A 14,508-nucleotide genomic window follows, 5' to 3' on the forward strand; every position below is an offset into this window, starting at 1 on the left:
GGCATCGCTGGCCTCTCAGGACAGCCTGGACCCTCGGGCCCTTCCCGGCCCCTGCCCGAGGTTAGCCATGGGGGCAGCTCACCCCGCAGGGGCACGGCCAACACGGAGGACGTGGACCCCTAGGCTGTCCGTCTCCTTGTCGGGCCCTACGTTCCCGGGGAGAACGTTCTCCCCGGGAGAGCTACGTTCCCGGGTAGTCCCTGGGCACCCTGCGGGAGTGGGTGCAGCGCAGGCCCGGGCCGAACAGCCGCGCGCTGGGGGCGAGGCCTGTCACGGGGCGGGGCCAGGCGGCCGCTGGGGGCGGGGCCTTGTGTGGGTGGGGCCACACGGCCGCTGGGGGCGGGGCCTGGCCCGAGGGGCGGGGTCCGGCGCGGTGCCCGCTGGCGCGCAGAGAGTGACGGGTGAGCTGCGGGTGAGACGCGGCGGGCGCGGGCAGCGGTGGGGCTCGTCCCTCTGGGTCAGCGGTCCTGAAGCGGGCGGAGCGGGGCTGCGGGCGGCGGGGCGGGAGGCGGCCCAGACGGGGAGGGTCCCTTCCGTCACCGGGCCGGGCCGGGCCGGGCGCGCGGGCGGGGGTTGGGGCTGGGGAGAGGCGGGCCGCGTGGGGCGAGGCCCGAGTCCGACTCCCCCCGTCCCCGCGCGCAGGGCCAGCGGTCTGGGCGCCGAGGATGTGCGGCCGGACGTCCTGCCACCTGCCTATGGAGGTCCTGGCCCGGGCCTGCGCCTACCGGGACCGGCAGGGCCGCCAGCGGCTCCCGGAGTGGAGGGACCCCGACCGGTACTGCCCCTCGTACAACAAGAGCCCGCGGTCCAACAGCCCGGTGCTCCTGTCCCGGCTGCACCTGGAGAAGGTGAGCGCCGACCTGATCTTCTGGGTCATTTGGGTATCTTAAAGAAAAGAGGAGCGGGGGAATCGCTATGCCCCTTAGGAGTCCAGCTTATCAGAATCTCTAGGCTTAGGGCAGGGTTGAAACTAGTCTGCAGCACCTCTGATGTTTCTTGAACGCTGAAGTTTCTACCCTTTCTGCTTGTTTTATCTTTAATTGAAGCTAGGAACAGAGGTGTTTGGTGTGGTATTCTAAAGTTTAATTGCTTTCTTTGTGTTTATAGAATCTACCTCTGTAGTGTTGGAGTGGTCAATAATTTATAATGTTTTGCTTCCTTGCTTTATCTCCTGAAAGAGAGAGAGGGGGAGTGTATGTATACATGCAGTGTAGTAAAAATGCTTCATTCCGGAGAATAATAGTTTCTCCATGTCTTATTTTAAATATTTGTGATATGTTTTTTAAAATCCTGATTGTGTCCATCTTGGATTTTTATTCTGTTTGGTCCGTAATGCATGAGTCACTTTATGAAGTTGCTTGAACCCCTGTTGCACACTTTTTCTTTTTTAAGTTTTGGCCCCACCATGCAGCATGTAGGGATCTTGTTTGCTCACCAGGGATTGAAACCTGCGCCCCCGGTAGTGGAAGCACAGAGTCTTCACCACTGGACCCCCAGGGAAGTCCATGTTGCGTGCTCTTTAGAAGCGTTGTGTTTATATGGTAGTCAAAAGATTCATCTTTACGTTAGGAAGATCATATTTTGAAATCGGCGCACGAGATAACTGATTCTTTTGGTTGAGTGAGGCCATTTACATGAAGGTTTGCTTGAGCCATTTTTAGTCGGTGCATACTTCCCTACTCAAACTAAAAAAAAACCTTTTAATGAGCAGAAAATCAAAATAAAATAAATACTATGGGAAACCTTGACTGGGAAAGGAAAAAATAAAATGTTTCAGAGGAAAGCATGATCTGGAGACAAGGATTGACTGCAGTTTCTTAGTGCTTGGCCCTGTTTCTCTTTGTACCACCTCATTATAGAATGAATGTTAGCTGGAAGAAAACAGGTGTGAAGACAGAAGTGCAGGAAGACTGTGGGTGGTCCCAGGTTACCCAGTCGGTGAGGGACAGCTGGTACCAAGGTCCAGTCCACCCTTCCACTACGGTGATGCTTCCTGGAACTAGGAATGGGAAGGTGGGGCTCCTGAACACACAGAGCCCTCCTCTGTCAGCGCTGTGCATTTGCTGATGTAATGTTTTGACTCCACTTCTCTCACAAATTTTATAAAGATCACTAGGATTTCCTGATTTTGATAAATAGTTGAGTTTTCGTTTATCTGAAAATGAGAAATTGTGAAATTGTAAAGCCAAAACAGAACCGTTTCGGCTCGTTCATCCACATCATCGAGACCAGTGCCTGTGTGCAGATTGTAATATTTGCATTTGAAACCACCGATTTGCACCCTACTTCCGCTTCTGCTTATGCAACCCCAGTGCTACCAGCTGCTCTGATCACAAGTCCGAGAGGGCAGAGGAGAAGATGAGTAATACTGAGCAGTATTCTCAGTATTTTGGCTTAGAAGTACTTTCTATTTATCATGCCCCCCTATGGGGCAGCCCCTTACCTGGGTTTGGTTTACAGTTGTCGAGTGAACGCACTCAAGTTAAACGTGCTACATGGAACTTGTAAGAGGACGATCTCCCAGTCTCAGCACCGCTGACACCTCGAGTGAGATATTTGTTGTAGGAAGCTGACCTGTTTGCACTGTGGAATGTTTAGCAGCATCACTGGCCTACTTTGAAACCCCCCAAAATAATACTCATGTTGCTTTCGAGTCACTTATGGACGTACAGAGTAGTGAAATATGAGTCCCAAATACACATCCCAGCTGAGATCAAAGCTCCACCTTCTTGTTTCGGCTTTTATACTATAAACAAGTGTCTTTTTTGAGATCTATTTATTGCTAATTTTTTTTTTTTTGGTATTTCTGTGCTTTTTGCTGGCGATCTCACTGTTTAAAATTGTCCCCAGGTGTAGTGGTAAAGCGCAGGCTAGAATTCCTAAAAGCAAGGAGGAGGTAACGTGCCTTACAGAGAACATGCATGTGTCAGAGACGCTTCACTCGGGCAGGAGTTACTGTGGCTGTGGTCATGAATTCAAAATTAATGAACTGACAATATATGTTAAATAAAGTCTAACATAAAACAGTAAATATGCTGAACAGAAACACAGAGAAGGCATGGTTGTATATGGACCAGTTAATGAAAAGATGGCTATAGGCGCCTGGCCTCCTAACTCTGTATTTCCCCCAGAGCAGCTCTTGGGTTTCCCTAACCCCCTGTGTGCAGTGACTTTGCGGAACCTGACTGCATGTGGAACAAGCATGGACTCTGTGGTGTGGGGGAGGGTTAGCTCATTAACACGGGCAAGGTTTGCAAAGAGTTGAGACAGGCTCTTGTGAAGAGCATAGTTGAGGCATTCAGTTCAGTTCAGTCGCTCAGTCGTGTCCGACTGCGACCCCATGGACTGCAGCGCGCCAGGCCTCGCTGTTCATCACCAACTCCCAGAGCTTGCTCAGACTCATGTCCATCAAGTCAGTGATGCATTAGCTTGGAACAAAAAAGGGAAGCCCTTCCAAGATCCTATCACTGACGGTTTCCCATGCTCTCAGAATCCTTTGCTCTCAACTCTTTTCATTCGGCTTTTACCTCTCTAGATACTTTTTCTTGAACTGCACTTTTCCCTCATTTCTTATTTTTTCTTTTTTCTCCCCCGCCCCCCCCCCCCACCTCCAGCAGGTTTCATCCTGTGGTTGATTTACTTTCTAAGAAATTTCATCCTCATGGCTTCACCAGTCACCTTTATGTAGACTTTGCGGTTTCTTTTTAGTCATAACCTCGAAAAATATTAAACTACCACATGTGTACCTCCTCCATGCCACTCATCTAACTAGGGTCTTCGTATGAAGGCCTAATTCTTGCCTTTATTCCGGAGATTGGCAAACCGTGGTCTTCAGATCCAGTCCGGTAGACTGCCTGTGTTTACAAATACAGTTCATTAGAGTTCATCCCTGCTCACTTGCTCCCCAGCTGCTCTGACATGCCCAGGGTGCCAGAGCTGAGTGGCAGCAGAGACCGCATGGGCCCGGAAAGCCACAAACACCCGCTGTCTGCTCCATTACAGAGAAAGTGCTGACCCCTTCTCCCTACCATGCCGCCTGTCTCCTCAGTTTAAACTCCACATGCTTGTGGGACATAGGAAGCGTCTCTCTTCGGATTTCATTCTGGTGACTCAGAAAACCTTTCTGTTTTGTTCACCAGTGAGGAATTAGGGCAAGGCCTTGCAGGTACAGTTTGTCTCTTCCCTGGAGTCTGGGGTCTCCAGAGGCAGAAAGCCAGGGTCCTCTGATCATTTCTGTATGTGAAATTTTCTGGGACAGAGCAGCATCCATTTATCTGTTGCCTTTGGCTGCTCTGTTCCTGTAATAGTGTTTATTAACATACCAGAGACTAGGGTCTGCAGAGTCTGCAATACTTACTATTTAGCGTTTCAGAGAACAGTCTGCGAGCATGTGGTGTAGAGGCCTCTCCCCGCTCTCACCTGCCGGCTGTTGGCTCTTACCTGGGCACAGACTCGTGGCCGGTCCCCACAGTCTGGGCTTTCTCACGCGTGGTGGTCTTAGCGTCGCTGGATTTCTTACACGGCGGCTCGGGGCAGCGAAGGCAGGGTCTCGGCCAACACAGAGGAGGCTGAAAACCCCTTGTGACCTGGCCTTAGAGAGCTTACAGCGTCTCTGGTGCCACATTCTGTTGGATACAGTCAAGTCACAGACCCATCCAGAGTCAAGGACGTGGAGCATGGACCTCCCCTACCCCCCCAGCTCTCGGCAGGAGAAGTCTCAAACGCTTGGGGACCCCCTTCTTCTGAGCTGCCACAGACTTCCCACTGTTAACCTGAAATTCGGCCTGTGGTCTTTCCCCAGATCACACCCCTCTGGGGATGTTTCTCTTTTGCTCGGTAGTGCCATCATTACTTCAGTCTTCCGGCCTGAAAACCCAGTCACCCCGTCTTCTGTGTCCAGTTCTCTGGTCTCCTGCCTCTGGATGTCCTTTATTATCACTGCTCCCACCAGACCCACCGTACCACTGCAGCAGAGCCCAGAATGTACTCTGCTCAATCTACCAGCCCAGCGTCTGTACCGAGAGAAAAGTGTGTGCATTTTAATCTGTCGGTCTCATCAAATTCTCAAGGGGCCAGGTACCCCAGGAAAGTTTAGCAACCGTATGTTCAGGGTGGGGGCCCCAAAACTCCCCTCGCGTTTGGAGGTTGGTTAGAAGACAGCATGTAGCGTGGCTGCGGTGCATTACAGTGAAGGGATGCACAGTGGAATCAGCAAGGGGAACAGACGCAAGTGGAGATCTGGAGAAATTCGTGCCCAGGCTTCCTTACGGTCTCTCCTCCCTCCCTGGGAGGGACACACCAAGCAAGTTCTTTCTCCAGCAGTGAAAAAGGGAGTAACTTGTGTGCAGTGTTTCCACCCAGAGAAACCCATCAGACACAGGCCCAAGGTTTGCTGGGGGCTGGTCACGGAGGCACTCTGCCCAGCAAGCAGCAGCATCCCAGACGCCCAGAGGGAAAGCCGGCGCTCAGCAAGAACGTCGTCCTGCCTGAAGCGGGCCTAGGGTGCTGTCCCAATCAGTTAGGGGAAGGGGCACGCTCTCAGGAGCCAAGTTCTCAGATGCTGCCTGAGCGCCAGCCCTGTGAGCAGGCCCTCCTAAAAATAGCATCCTCAGGCTTGCTGTAGCTTGCTGCCCGAAGCCACTTCCTGCCCAGCCTTGGCACCGCCTCTGATTTCACCTTTGGTCCCTCCTCCCATCTCTTCTGTGTCCCAGTCCTGTTCCTCTTGTGGGGTCCAATCTGAGAAGCCCCTCACCCAATGCTCCCCCTTCTGCCCCTACCAAGGAGCTGATCGCTTCCGCAGGCCCCGCCTCACAGATCACTGTCTGCCGAACTTTCCCGGCCCGCCTTACGAGCCACTTACCGATCGTATCACGTCATGTTGCTCAGTGTCTGCATGGCCTCACGAGGATGGTGCAGGTCCTTCCGTGTGTCCCCCGGTCGTAGCACGGACCTTCCGTAGGGTGACTGCCTGTCCTGCGTGCCTGGTGAGAGCTGGGCCACATGAGGTGCAGGGCCTCGGAGCCTGTCTCTCTGTGGCCGGCACTGAGTCACAGTTTACAGGAGCTAAACCTCTTTGCACCCCCAACCCCCCAGGCAGAATGTCGTCCATCTGATAAACACGGTTGCCTGAGAACGCCAACCACTCACATCGTGAGAAGTCGTTAGATCTGTTGGCATGCAGGAGCTCTCCCTTTTCACAATCATCTACTCTCTGCGCTTTGACACTGGTGGTGGTGGGGTTTAGCCACTCAGTCGTGTCTGACTCTTGCGACCCGTTGGACTGTGGCCCGCCGGGCTCCTCTGTCCACGGGATTCTCCAGGCAGGAACACGGGAGGGGTTGCCATTTCCTCCTCCAAGTAGTGCGGTGCGTGTCCTCCATAGGGTTTTGCAGGTTCCTTCCCATCTCCTCACTGCACCTTACCCTTTCCCCTGGCAGGACGCAGACTCGTCCGAGCGGATCATTGCGCCCATGCGGTGGGGCTTGGTTCCCTACTGGTTCAAAGAAGCGGATCTTTCCAAGCTGCAGATCAACACCAGCAACTGCCGCAGTGACACCATAATGGAGAAGCGGTCCTTCAAGGTAGGCGCGGGCACGGGCGCTGGCAGGTTCCCGGTCTGACTGCCGGCGCCTTGGACACCTGCGGATAGCCCCAGGCTGTCCCCGCTCGCCGCTGTAGAGTGCTGTTCACCGTACCCCGGTGAGACAGAGCGGGTCTCACCAGGACCACGGCGTCTTTTTCTCCCACTCAACCGTGGGCTGCCGGGCCCGGCTGGACACGGGGCGCCCAGCCGGAGGTTCTCGTGTAGCGCTCGCGTCGCAGGACGGCTGGACGCCCAGGTGGCTTCTAACCCACGTGTCCCGCCCTCAGCCGGATGCGGGGACAGAGGAAGGCCCGCCCACGTGTCTCGTGGCGGGCGGGGCCGTCAGGCGTCTCACGCGGCACCCTGCGCACCCTCCAGGGAGCCGGCACAGCCACGGGGCTTTACGGCCCCACCTCGGAAGTCCCAAGCATCGCTTCTGCTGTGTTCCTTGGTTTATCCCGAGCCGGCCGAGGTCACCGACGGAGGGGACCTCATCGCATGTGAATCCTGCTGGGTGGGGCTCGTTGGGGGGGCGGCCAGCTTTGGAGGCAGCCTCCACAGCACCTATTTCCTCTTAGGCACATTATTTAATCTTTCCAACACTTGTGTACGTGCGACTTCACACCTATAAAATGCAACGTGCAGAGGAATTACCGTTCTGAGGTCGCCCGTGCTTTCCCCCAGGTGCCTCTGGTTAAGGGGAAACGCTGTGTCGTCTTAGCGGACGGATTCTACGAGTGGCAGCGACGTCAGGCCACGAACCACCGGCAGCCCTACTTCATCTACTTCCCGCAGATCAAGACCGAGAAGGTAGTAGCAGTGGCGTGTCTGTCTGTTTGGCTCTCCAGTCTTCTTGGATGTTGGGTTCGGTAGTGTTCCTGTTTTTTTTTTTTTCTCAGCCATAAATTATCTATTCAGATTCTTCTTCTGTGCCATCATCTCTTCTTTCTGGGATTCTCGTTATACGTGTTTTAAGACAGTGTGGTGTCGTCCCATAGCTTCCAGATGTCTTATATACTTCATTCTTTTTCTCTGCGTTTCAGTCTGGGCCACTTTTACTGATTTGTCTTTAAGTTCACTCTTCTCTCTTATTTACTCTTGAATCTGGTCCTGTTGATTTCTGCATATCTTAGCAGCTCCTTGGTTATCTGGCTGTTTTGTATATCTTAGAAATTTTTTCACTGGTTGCCAGACATAGAAGGCAATGAGACTGAGACCAATAATATTTGTGTCTGGACGTGGACATGTGTATCTTCCCTTAGGCTGAGTTGGTCTTGTCAGGAGCTGGGCTGGACTTGGGTCTTCTTGTGCACCGGGCGCTTTCACTGTTTGTCTGGTGTCGCCCCGTGTTCAGGGTGAGGGCTCGGTTTCCAGAGGGTTTTCCTGAGGAGCCCTGCTCCCTGCGCTTTGAAGCCCTCGGGACGCTCTCCGCAGGCACCCGCTGCCGCCCGTCACCGGGGCCTGCTGGTCGCAGAGGCTGCAGCATGCTCTCTGCTGTCCGGGTCCAGCCCCGTCTTAAGCGGAACGGAGCCCCGGCTGGCGGGCTTTCTCGGTGGGCCTGCTCCTCCCCAGGGGAGCAGAGAGCTGTTCCTGTCGTCCTTCTGCAGCCTCGGTGGGGCCTCCCTTGACTCTTAGGAGTGACGGGATCTATCCCTTCTCCCCTGGCCCCTTCATGCTCCTCGGAGGAGAACGGCAGGGTGAGGCTTCTCGCCATCCCCGGCCCTGTCTCTCTCGGGAGCACCCGTGGAGGCTGGTCCGGACGCCTGCAGCCCTCTTGGGCGAGCCCGCGCTCTGCAGAGGGCAATTCAGCGATCATCTTATCTGAATTCTTAGCTGCTGCATAAAGGAGGCCTCGTTTGCCCTCTGCCACCACTGGGAAGCCTGCAGTAGGGCCTTTTCTCCCTTGGGTGACCCTGTCTTGGCTTTACAGTTCAGGCTAAGTGGCTGCCCTATGACCTGAGTGCTCTGATGAGTTTAAGGAGAGTTATGGTTATGGAGAGTCTCTACCTGTTCTTGTCGAGAGGTGGGGTGGAGGTGACACTCTCTCTAGCCTTTAGAAGCTGGGGACTGAATCTTGAAGGCAGTAGGAGTTTGCCCGTCGAGGGCGGGCAGAAAAGACCTTTCGGGCAGAAGAGGAAAGTTACTTCCTCGAGACTGGAGGCTTTGTTTACAGACAGCTGGGCGGGCAAGTTCCCTTGTACATGAAAGCTGGAATGAGGCTCCAGATCCCGGCAGGCCTGAATGCCCAGGGGAGGTGTTAGCCTGTATCGAGACAGTTCGGGAGCCATAAATCTGCCTCGGGGAGGGTCTGCGGAGCAGCCTCTGTGCTCCTCTGACGGAGCGTCCGGGGCCTCCGTGCTGCAGGCGGGGTCTGGATGCAGGAGACGATGGCCATGCTGCCGCCTGCAGGGCAGGGCTGCCGCGGGGTGCCTGACCTGCCGTGGGTTTGCTTCCAGTCCGAGCAGGTGGGTGCTGTGGCCAGCCCCGAGGACTGGGAGAAGGTCTGGGACAACTGGCGGCCGCTGACGATGGCCGGCATCTTTGACTGCTGGGAGCCCCCGGAGGGCGGAGACTGCCTCTATTCCTACAGCATCATCACGGTGGACTCCTGCAAGGTCATGACCGACATCCACAACAGGCAAGTCACACCCCGCCTGCCTTCAGAGGGCTCAGCGCAGGCTTTGTCGTGTCTGGGCTCAAACAAGCAGCTTTTGGAACTCAGGGTTTCTGTATGCACAGATTTAGAGAGTCGGAAACTAAGCCAGTTGCTTCACGAGATACGGGTACAGTCTGCGCGGCTGTAACATGACACGCGTTCCTAAAAGTTACCACGCTATGCAAAACTGTACAGTGAAACCCAGAGAACTTACAGAAAAGTGGGAATAAGGCGACAGCACTTAAACATCTTGTCAGTGACCCAGCTAAAAAAATAAGAATCTGATAAAACCCACACTACAGTTTCATGCATTCCCTAGCTAAGAAGTACAAAGGAATTATAGTAAATGTAGTACCATACCTTAAAAAGACCTGAAATCAGCCTGTGCTGGCGGGGTCGCAGCTTGTGACTTACTGTGACATGGTGGAAGGAAGGTGATGCGAAATGATTGTCTTTTCCGGTCTTAAATCCTGGGATGTGTTCTTCTGTCTTTGAAACGTTGTTCCTCCGAGGCTGGCCTTCATAGTAGATACATATTTAATCAGAACCGGACGTTCTGATGCGACAGACCGCCCCCCCCAGCCAACTTCAGCGTCTCCCCTGGAAATGCCCCAGCGGTGTGCCTGGAGCCAGGCAGACAGCCGTCGTAGCCTGATGGAGCCCCCTCCGTGCCGGTCTGCAGTCTTTGTGTACGGCCAGCGCGTTCTCTTTGTGAGAAAGCCCCCCCCACCACCACTTTTTTTTACTGTTTGGCTTTTGGTCAGCATCCTGAGAGATCTTCCTGTTGCATCTGTCCCTTCAAGCCCGGCTGCTTGCAGTTGCTCCGGCCGTGGATGTTCCTTTCTTGCAGCCCCCTTACTGTTGTGGAGCCTTTATGTCTATTGCCCAGGAGATTCCACGTGTTCTGTTCTGCTTTCAAGATTGTCATTTAGTCGCTCAGTTGTGTCTGGCTCTTTGCAACTCCATGGACTGTAGCCCACCAGGCTCCTCTGTCTGTGGGATTTCCCAGGCAAGAATACCAGAGTGGGTTGCCATTTCCTCCTCCAGGGGATCTTCCCACCCCAGGGACTGAACCCACGTTTCCTGCATTGGCAGGTGGATTCTTTACCCCTGCGCCACCTGGGAAGTCTGGCTTTCAAGATGGTTTATTATTATTTCAGCTTCTCCCCAAGACTTAAACGTTTTCCGTTTTCGTGCACTGCTTAGAATGTCTGAACCAGGAAGCTTAGACACGTTTGAGGTGTTGAGTGAGCAGTTTTTTGAACAGAAGAGTTTACAAGTGCAAAGTGAGAGCAGATCACCACTCTGGAGGCCAGTGTGCGACGCGCCGAGGTAGCCGTCGGCGTCCGAGCTGCGTGTTTGCGTGTGCTCTTACGGGGTTCAGTTCAGCGGGGTGAGGTTTGCTGTGTGCACATTGTTTCCTCACAGATACAACAGTGTATAAGCAAACACAAAATTGGCATTATGTTTAAATTGCTCTCTATTAGTCAATCACACTGGAGTAAATTTTCATTTTAAAAACAAGCACTAGCAGAACTGACGTACTTGTGTAAAGATTTCACAATTTTTGCCAGGTCTCAATGCCCTCGGCAATGATGTTCTGCTGAAAAGAATCCAGTACGGCACGTATTGCATTATCTATTTTAACCCCTTTGTCCTAAGCATTCTGTCTGAAATGATGCTTTTCTGGGATATAATACTTCTAGTTTTGCTAATTCACCTTAAAGTTCTGTTTCATCAAATCTAAGATTTTGTTCCACTGTTTTATACAGTTAAGAAAAGTAAACTGCTGCCAATTACTGCCAATGAAGTTGTGATACAGTGCAAAGATGCCATTCATTGTAAATCTAGATTTCGGAGATTTTAAAATGCGATTTAAAAATATATCTTGGGAAGATTCCCTGGCAGTCCAGTGGTTAGGACTCCATGCCTCCACTGCTGAGGGCCTGAATTTGATCCCTGGGAAACTAAGATCCTGCAAGCTGTGTGGTGCAGCCAAAGAATAAAATAATAAACATATGTGTTTGATGTTTAATATGTGTTTAATTTGTTGAAGTACCAATAATTATTAAAAGTAACGTTCATGCATGTATCTCCTAAATTCAACTGTACCACCCCCCAATGAAGTATGTACATGCTTTGCACTGGCCTAGAACATAAAATTGGAAGCTAAACAAGGGCTCTTTTCCTAACGTCTCCTGGGTACCAGGAGTTGTCTGGGGCGGCCTCTTCCCTTTTCTGAGCCGTGGTTCCCTCTCGTTGACAGTTATATAAATAGCTCTCCCTTACATAATCCTGCCTGGGTGGGAAGGCTGGGGTCTTAATGACAGACAGGTGTCCTGGGCTTTGTCTCCCCTTGACGTCTAGGCCGGCGCCGTAAAGGTCACCAGTCCGCTAGCGTGTGCGCGGGAGGGCACCCGGTTGTACTGCTGGGCACAGTCTTTGCCACCACACTCTGAGCGGGCTCTCCGCGCTGAGCTCCGTGCCCTGTTGTCCTCGGGGGCACGGGACAGCGTGCGGGGCGCAGATGTGGAGGGGCGCGGCCTATGCATCAGCTTACTAGACACCCCCCCCCCCATCCTGTGTGCCCCCGACCCCTGTCTCACCCCCCAGGATGCCTGCCATACTGGATGGGGAGGAGGCAGTCTCTAAGTGGCTGGACTTTGGTGAGGTCTCAGCTCAGGAAGCTCTGAAGTTGATCCACCCCACGGAGAACATCGCCTTCCACCCAGTGTCGTCCATGGTGAACAGATCCTGGAACAACGCTCCCGAGTGTCTGCTCCCGCTCCACCTGCTGACCGGAAAGGTAGGGGCCTGGACGCCCGCCGGCCCTGCCAGGCGCTCTGTCTGCTCCGAAGGGCCTGTTAGTGCATGCTGGGACCTTTACAACCAGAGACTGAATCCAAACCACCCACAATTCTTCCTTGTGCGCAGCAAGGCGGCCCAGGGCCGTGATTCTCAGCGCTGGCTGCGGGTCGGCCTGGTGCACGCCTGTCAGTGTTGAGGCTGGGCTGGGCCTTCTGTACCTCTGGGAAGCTGCTCGGGTGGGTCTGATAAGAAGCCACCTTTGAGCACTCATCTGCAGGGTGACTGTGGAAAGGACAGAGGGCCCCTGACCAGAACCGTCTCTGCTGCCAACCGAAAGGGAGGCGTGTTTCTGTCCCTTTTCTCTGCTTTTCCAACTACAAGATGGGGCATTTCAGTCCTCACTCTCCTTCAGGAGACTGGAGAACATTCCTTCTAGGAACACGAGCTTCTTAGAGTTGGCGGAGGTCACAGGGGTGTGTTTTGAAAGTAAGGTGGACAGACAAGAGGCCTCAGTGACAAGGAAGCCCAGAGCGGAAATTGGCCCTGCTGATACCAGGGATGAGGCGTGGGGGCGGCAGCTGCTCCTCGGTGGCCAGAGGATGGCGACAGCTGGGACCACGGCCCCTGCGCCGTTTCCCTTAAAGCCTCTTACGTTTTCACACTCACAGTCAGCGTCATCCTTTTTCTGTCGGTTCTCTCAAAGCCTTGTATCCCTGGTAGCACTTTTCATTACCTGTCTCTAAAAAAAGGCAACTGTAGATATTCATTTTGCACCAGACATGGCCCCATGTCTGTCACGGTCTTCTCTGCAGAATTCACGCTCCGGAGAGCTGGCGTCCTGTGCTGGGCTCGGGTGCAGGGCGCAGCCGGCCCCTCTCGCCCGGCCTCTGAGGGCTGCGTCTCCAGCTCGCTCCCCGCACGGCCTGCTCGGGCTGAGTGCTGCTCTTCCTCTGAGCTTGCTTCATTCTCTGCCCCGGTCTGGAGAGCCTGCCCGCTGTCTTCTGTGGCCGGTCTCGCCCAGCACGAGCTGCCCCCTCTCCCTTCCGGCCCTTGGGAACCCACCCTGCTCCCCTCCTCGTGCCCCTGGTCACATCTCCGTGCCCAGGTCGGTCCCCCGCACAGTGCCTCTTCCCTGGTTTCCCAGGAGCTCGAGCTGGGGGTCTGAGCTGCCACTGCTTTCTCCTAGGAGCTCAAGGCGAGCGCCAGCAGCCAGAAGATGCTGCAGTGGCTGGCCACGAAGTCACCCAAAAAGGAAGAGCCCAAAACACCCCGAAAGGAGGAGTCAGATGTGCCCCAGTGGTCCAGCCAGTTCCTGCAGAAGAGCCCACAAACCCCCAAGCGAGGCAGCGCCTGCCTCCTGGAGCGGTGGCTGAAGCGGGGTCAGGAGGAAGAGCCTGCGGCCAAGCGGCCTCACATGTAGTAGCACAGGCCTTCTGGAGACCACGGCCGAGGTGCTCGGTGCTAACTACCGCGTGATCCCAGGTCGTGTGTGTGTGTGGTAGGGGAGTTCCAAGGCTGAGGGGGGTGTGTGTGTGTGTGTGTGTGTGTGTGGTGGGGGAGTTCCAAGGCTGAGGGGTGTGTGTGTGTATGTGTGTGCGTGCAGGTCATGTGTGTGTGGTGGGGGAGTTCCAAGGCTGAGGTGTGTGGGTGTGTGTGTGTCACGGCTGAGGTGCTCGGTGCTAACTACCGCGTGATCACAGGTCGTGTGTGTGTGTGTGGTGGGGGAGTTCCAAGGCTGAGGTGTGTGTGTGTGCACGTGTGTGCGCGCGTGTGTGTTGGGAGTTCCAAGGGCGAGAGGTGCTGCGCTGAATCCTACTGTGATCACAGGTTGCACTTGGGGTGGGAGGTTGGTGGTGGAGTGCCTCCCATCATAGCTCAGTGTTAGTTCAGGGTTTCGGCCTCCCGGCACAGTACGTGCTGGCTGTGACCAGGACTGCCGGATGGGATGGGCGGGCAGCCCCCATCAGCTCCGAGAGAGGGGAGGGAGCCCTGGCCCACAGCCCTCGCCCGGTGGCTGGGTGGCCAGGTGGGCCCTCCCTCAGAGCCCGTCCCTGCTGGCGGTTCTCAGCAGACGCTGTATTCTGCTCAGCCTGTGGGCTCTTTCAGTGTTTGGGAGTTAGGTTCTTAAAACATTGTCTTTTTCTCTGAATAAACTGTATTTGATAACCTGTCTAGAAAATGCTGCCGGTGGGAGGAACTCTGATCTGTTTCCTCCTGGCCACGGTCCCGGGGAATGATTTTGTCACAAGCGTGGGGGCACTGGGGTCTTTGCAGGCAAAACTGCTTTTTTGGAAACAATAAAAAGACTTGGCAGGGGGGTCTTTATTGAGTCTCTCTTCACTCTTAACACCTGGAAATTGTCTGAATCCACTAACTTAAAGCAACCGGAGTGCCTGCCGGGCAGGAGGGGCTGCGGGGGCCGGCGCGCAGGACGGGCGCGGGCCGTGCCCCGGCTCAGGTG

The 14,508-nt window shown here is 54.5% G+C and overlaps 1 protein-coding gene across 6 annotated transcripts; it reads left to right on the top strand.

Annotated features, from left to right (window-relative positions):
* The first annotated feature begins 330 nt into the window (after nt 1–330).
* Nucleotides 331–14,372, top strand: HMCES (5-hydroxymethylcytosine binding, ES cell specific). 6 transcript variants are annotated; one of them, XM_043885834.1, is made up of 9 exons: nt 331–401; nt 643–848; nt 6,438–6,581; nt 7,268–7,393; nt 9,040–9,221; nt 11,853–12,045; nt 13,234–13,545; nt 13,591–13,624; nt 13,788–14,372. In XM_043885834.1, exons 2-7 carry the CDS (start codon nt 666–668, stop codon nt 13,465–13,467), a joined length of 1,062 nt encoding a protein of 353 aa, XP_043741769.1. In that variant the 5' UTR covers nt 331–401; nt 643–665; the 3' UTR covers nt 13,468–13,545; nt 13,591–13,624; nt 13,788–14,372. The 6 variants fall into 6 exon arrangements, with proteins under 6 accessions (XP_043741769.1, XP_043741768.1, XP_043741770.1 ...); XM_043885833.1 differs by having other exon boundaries at nt 346–412; XM_043885835.1 differs by lacking the exon at nt 331–401 and adding an exon at nt 406–457 and having other exon boundaries at nt 13,591–13,628.
* The last annotated feature ends 136 nt before the right edge of the window (nt 14,373–14,508 follow it).

This window comes from Cervus elaphus, chromosome 24, assembly GCF_910594005.1.
Source record: "Cervus elaphus chromosome 24, mCerEla1.1, whole genome shotgun sequence".
NCBI lineage: Eukaryota > Metazoa > Chordata > Mammalia > Artiodactyla > Cervidae > Cervus > Cervus elaphus.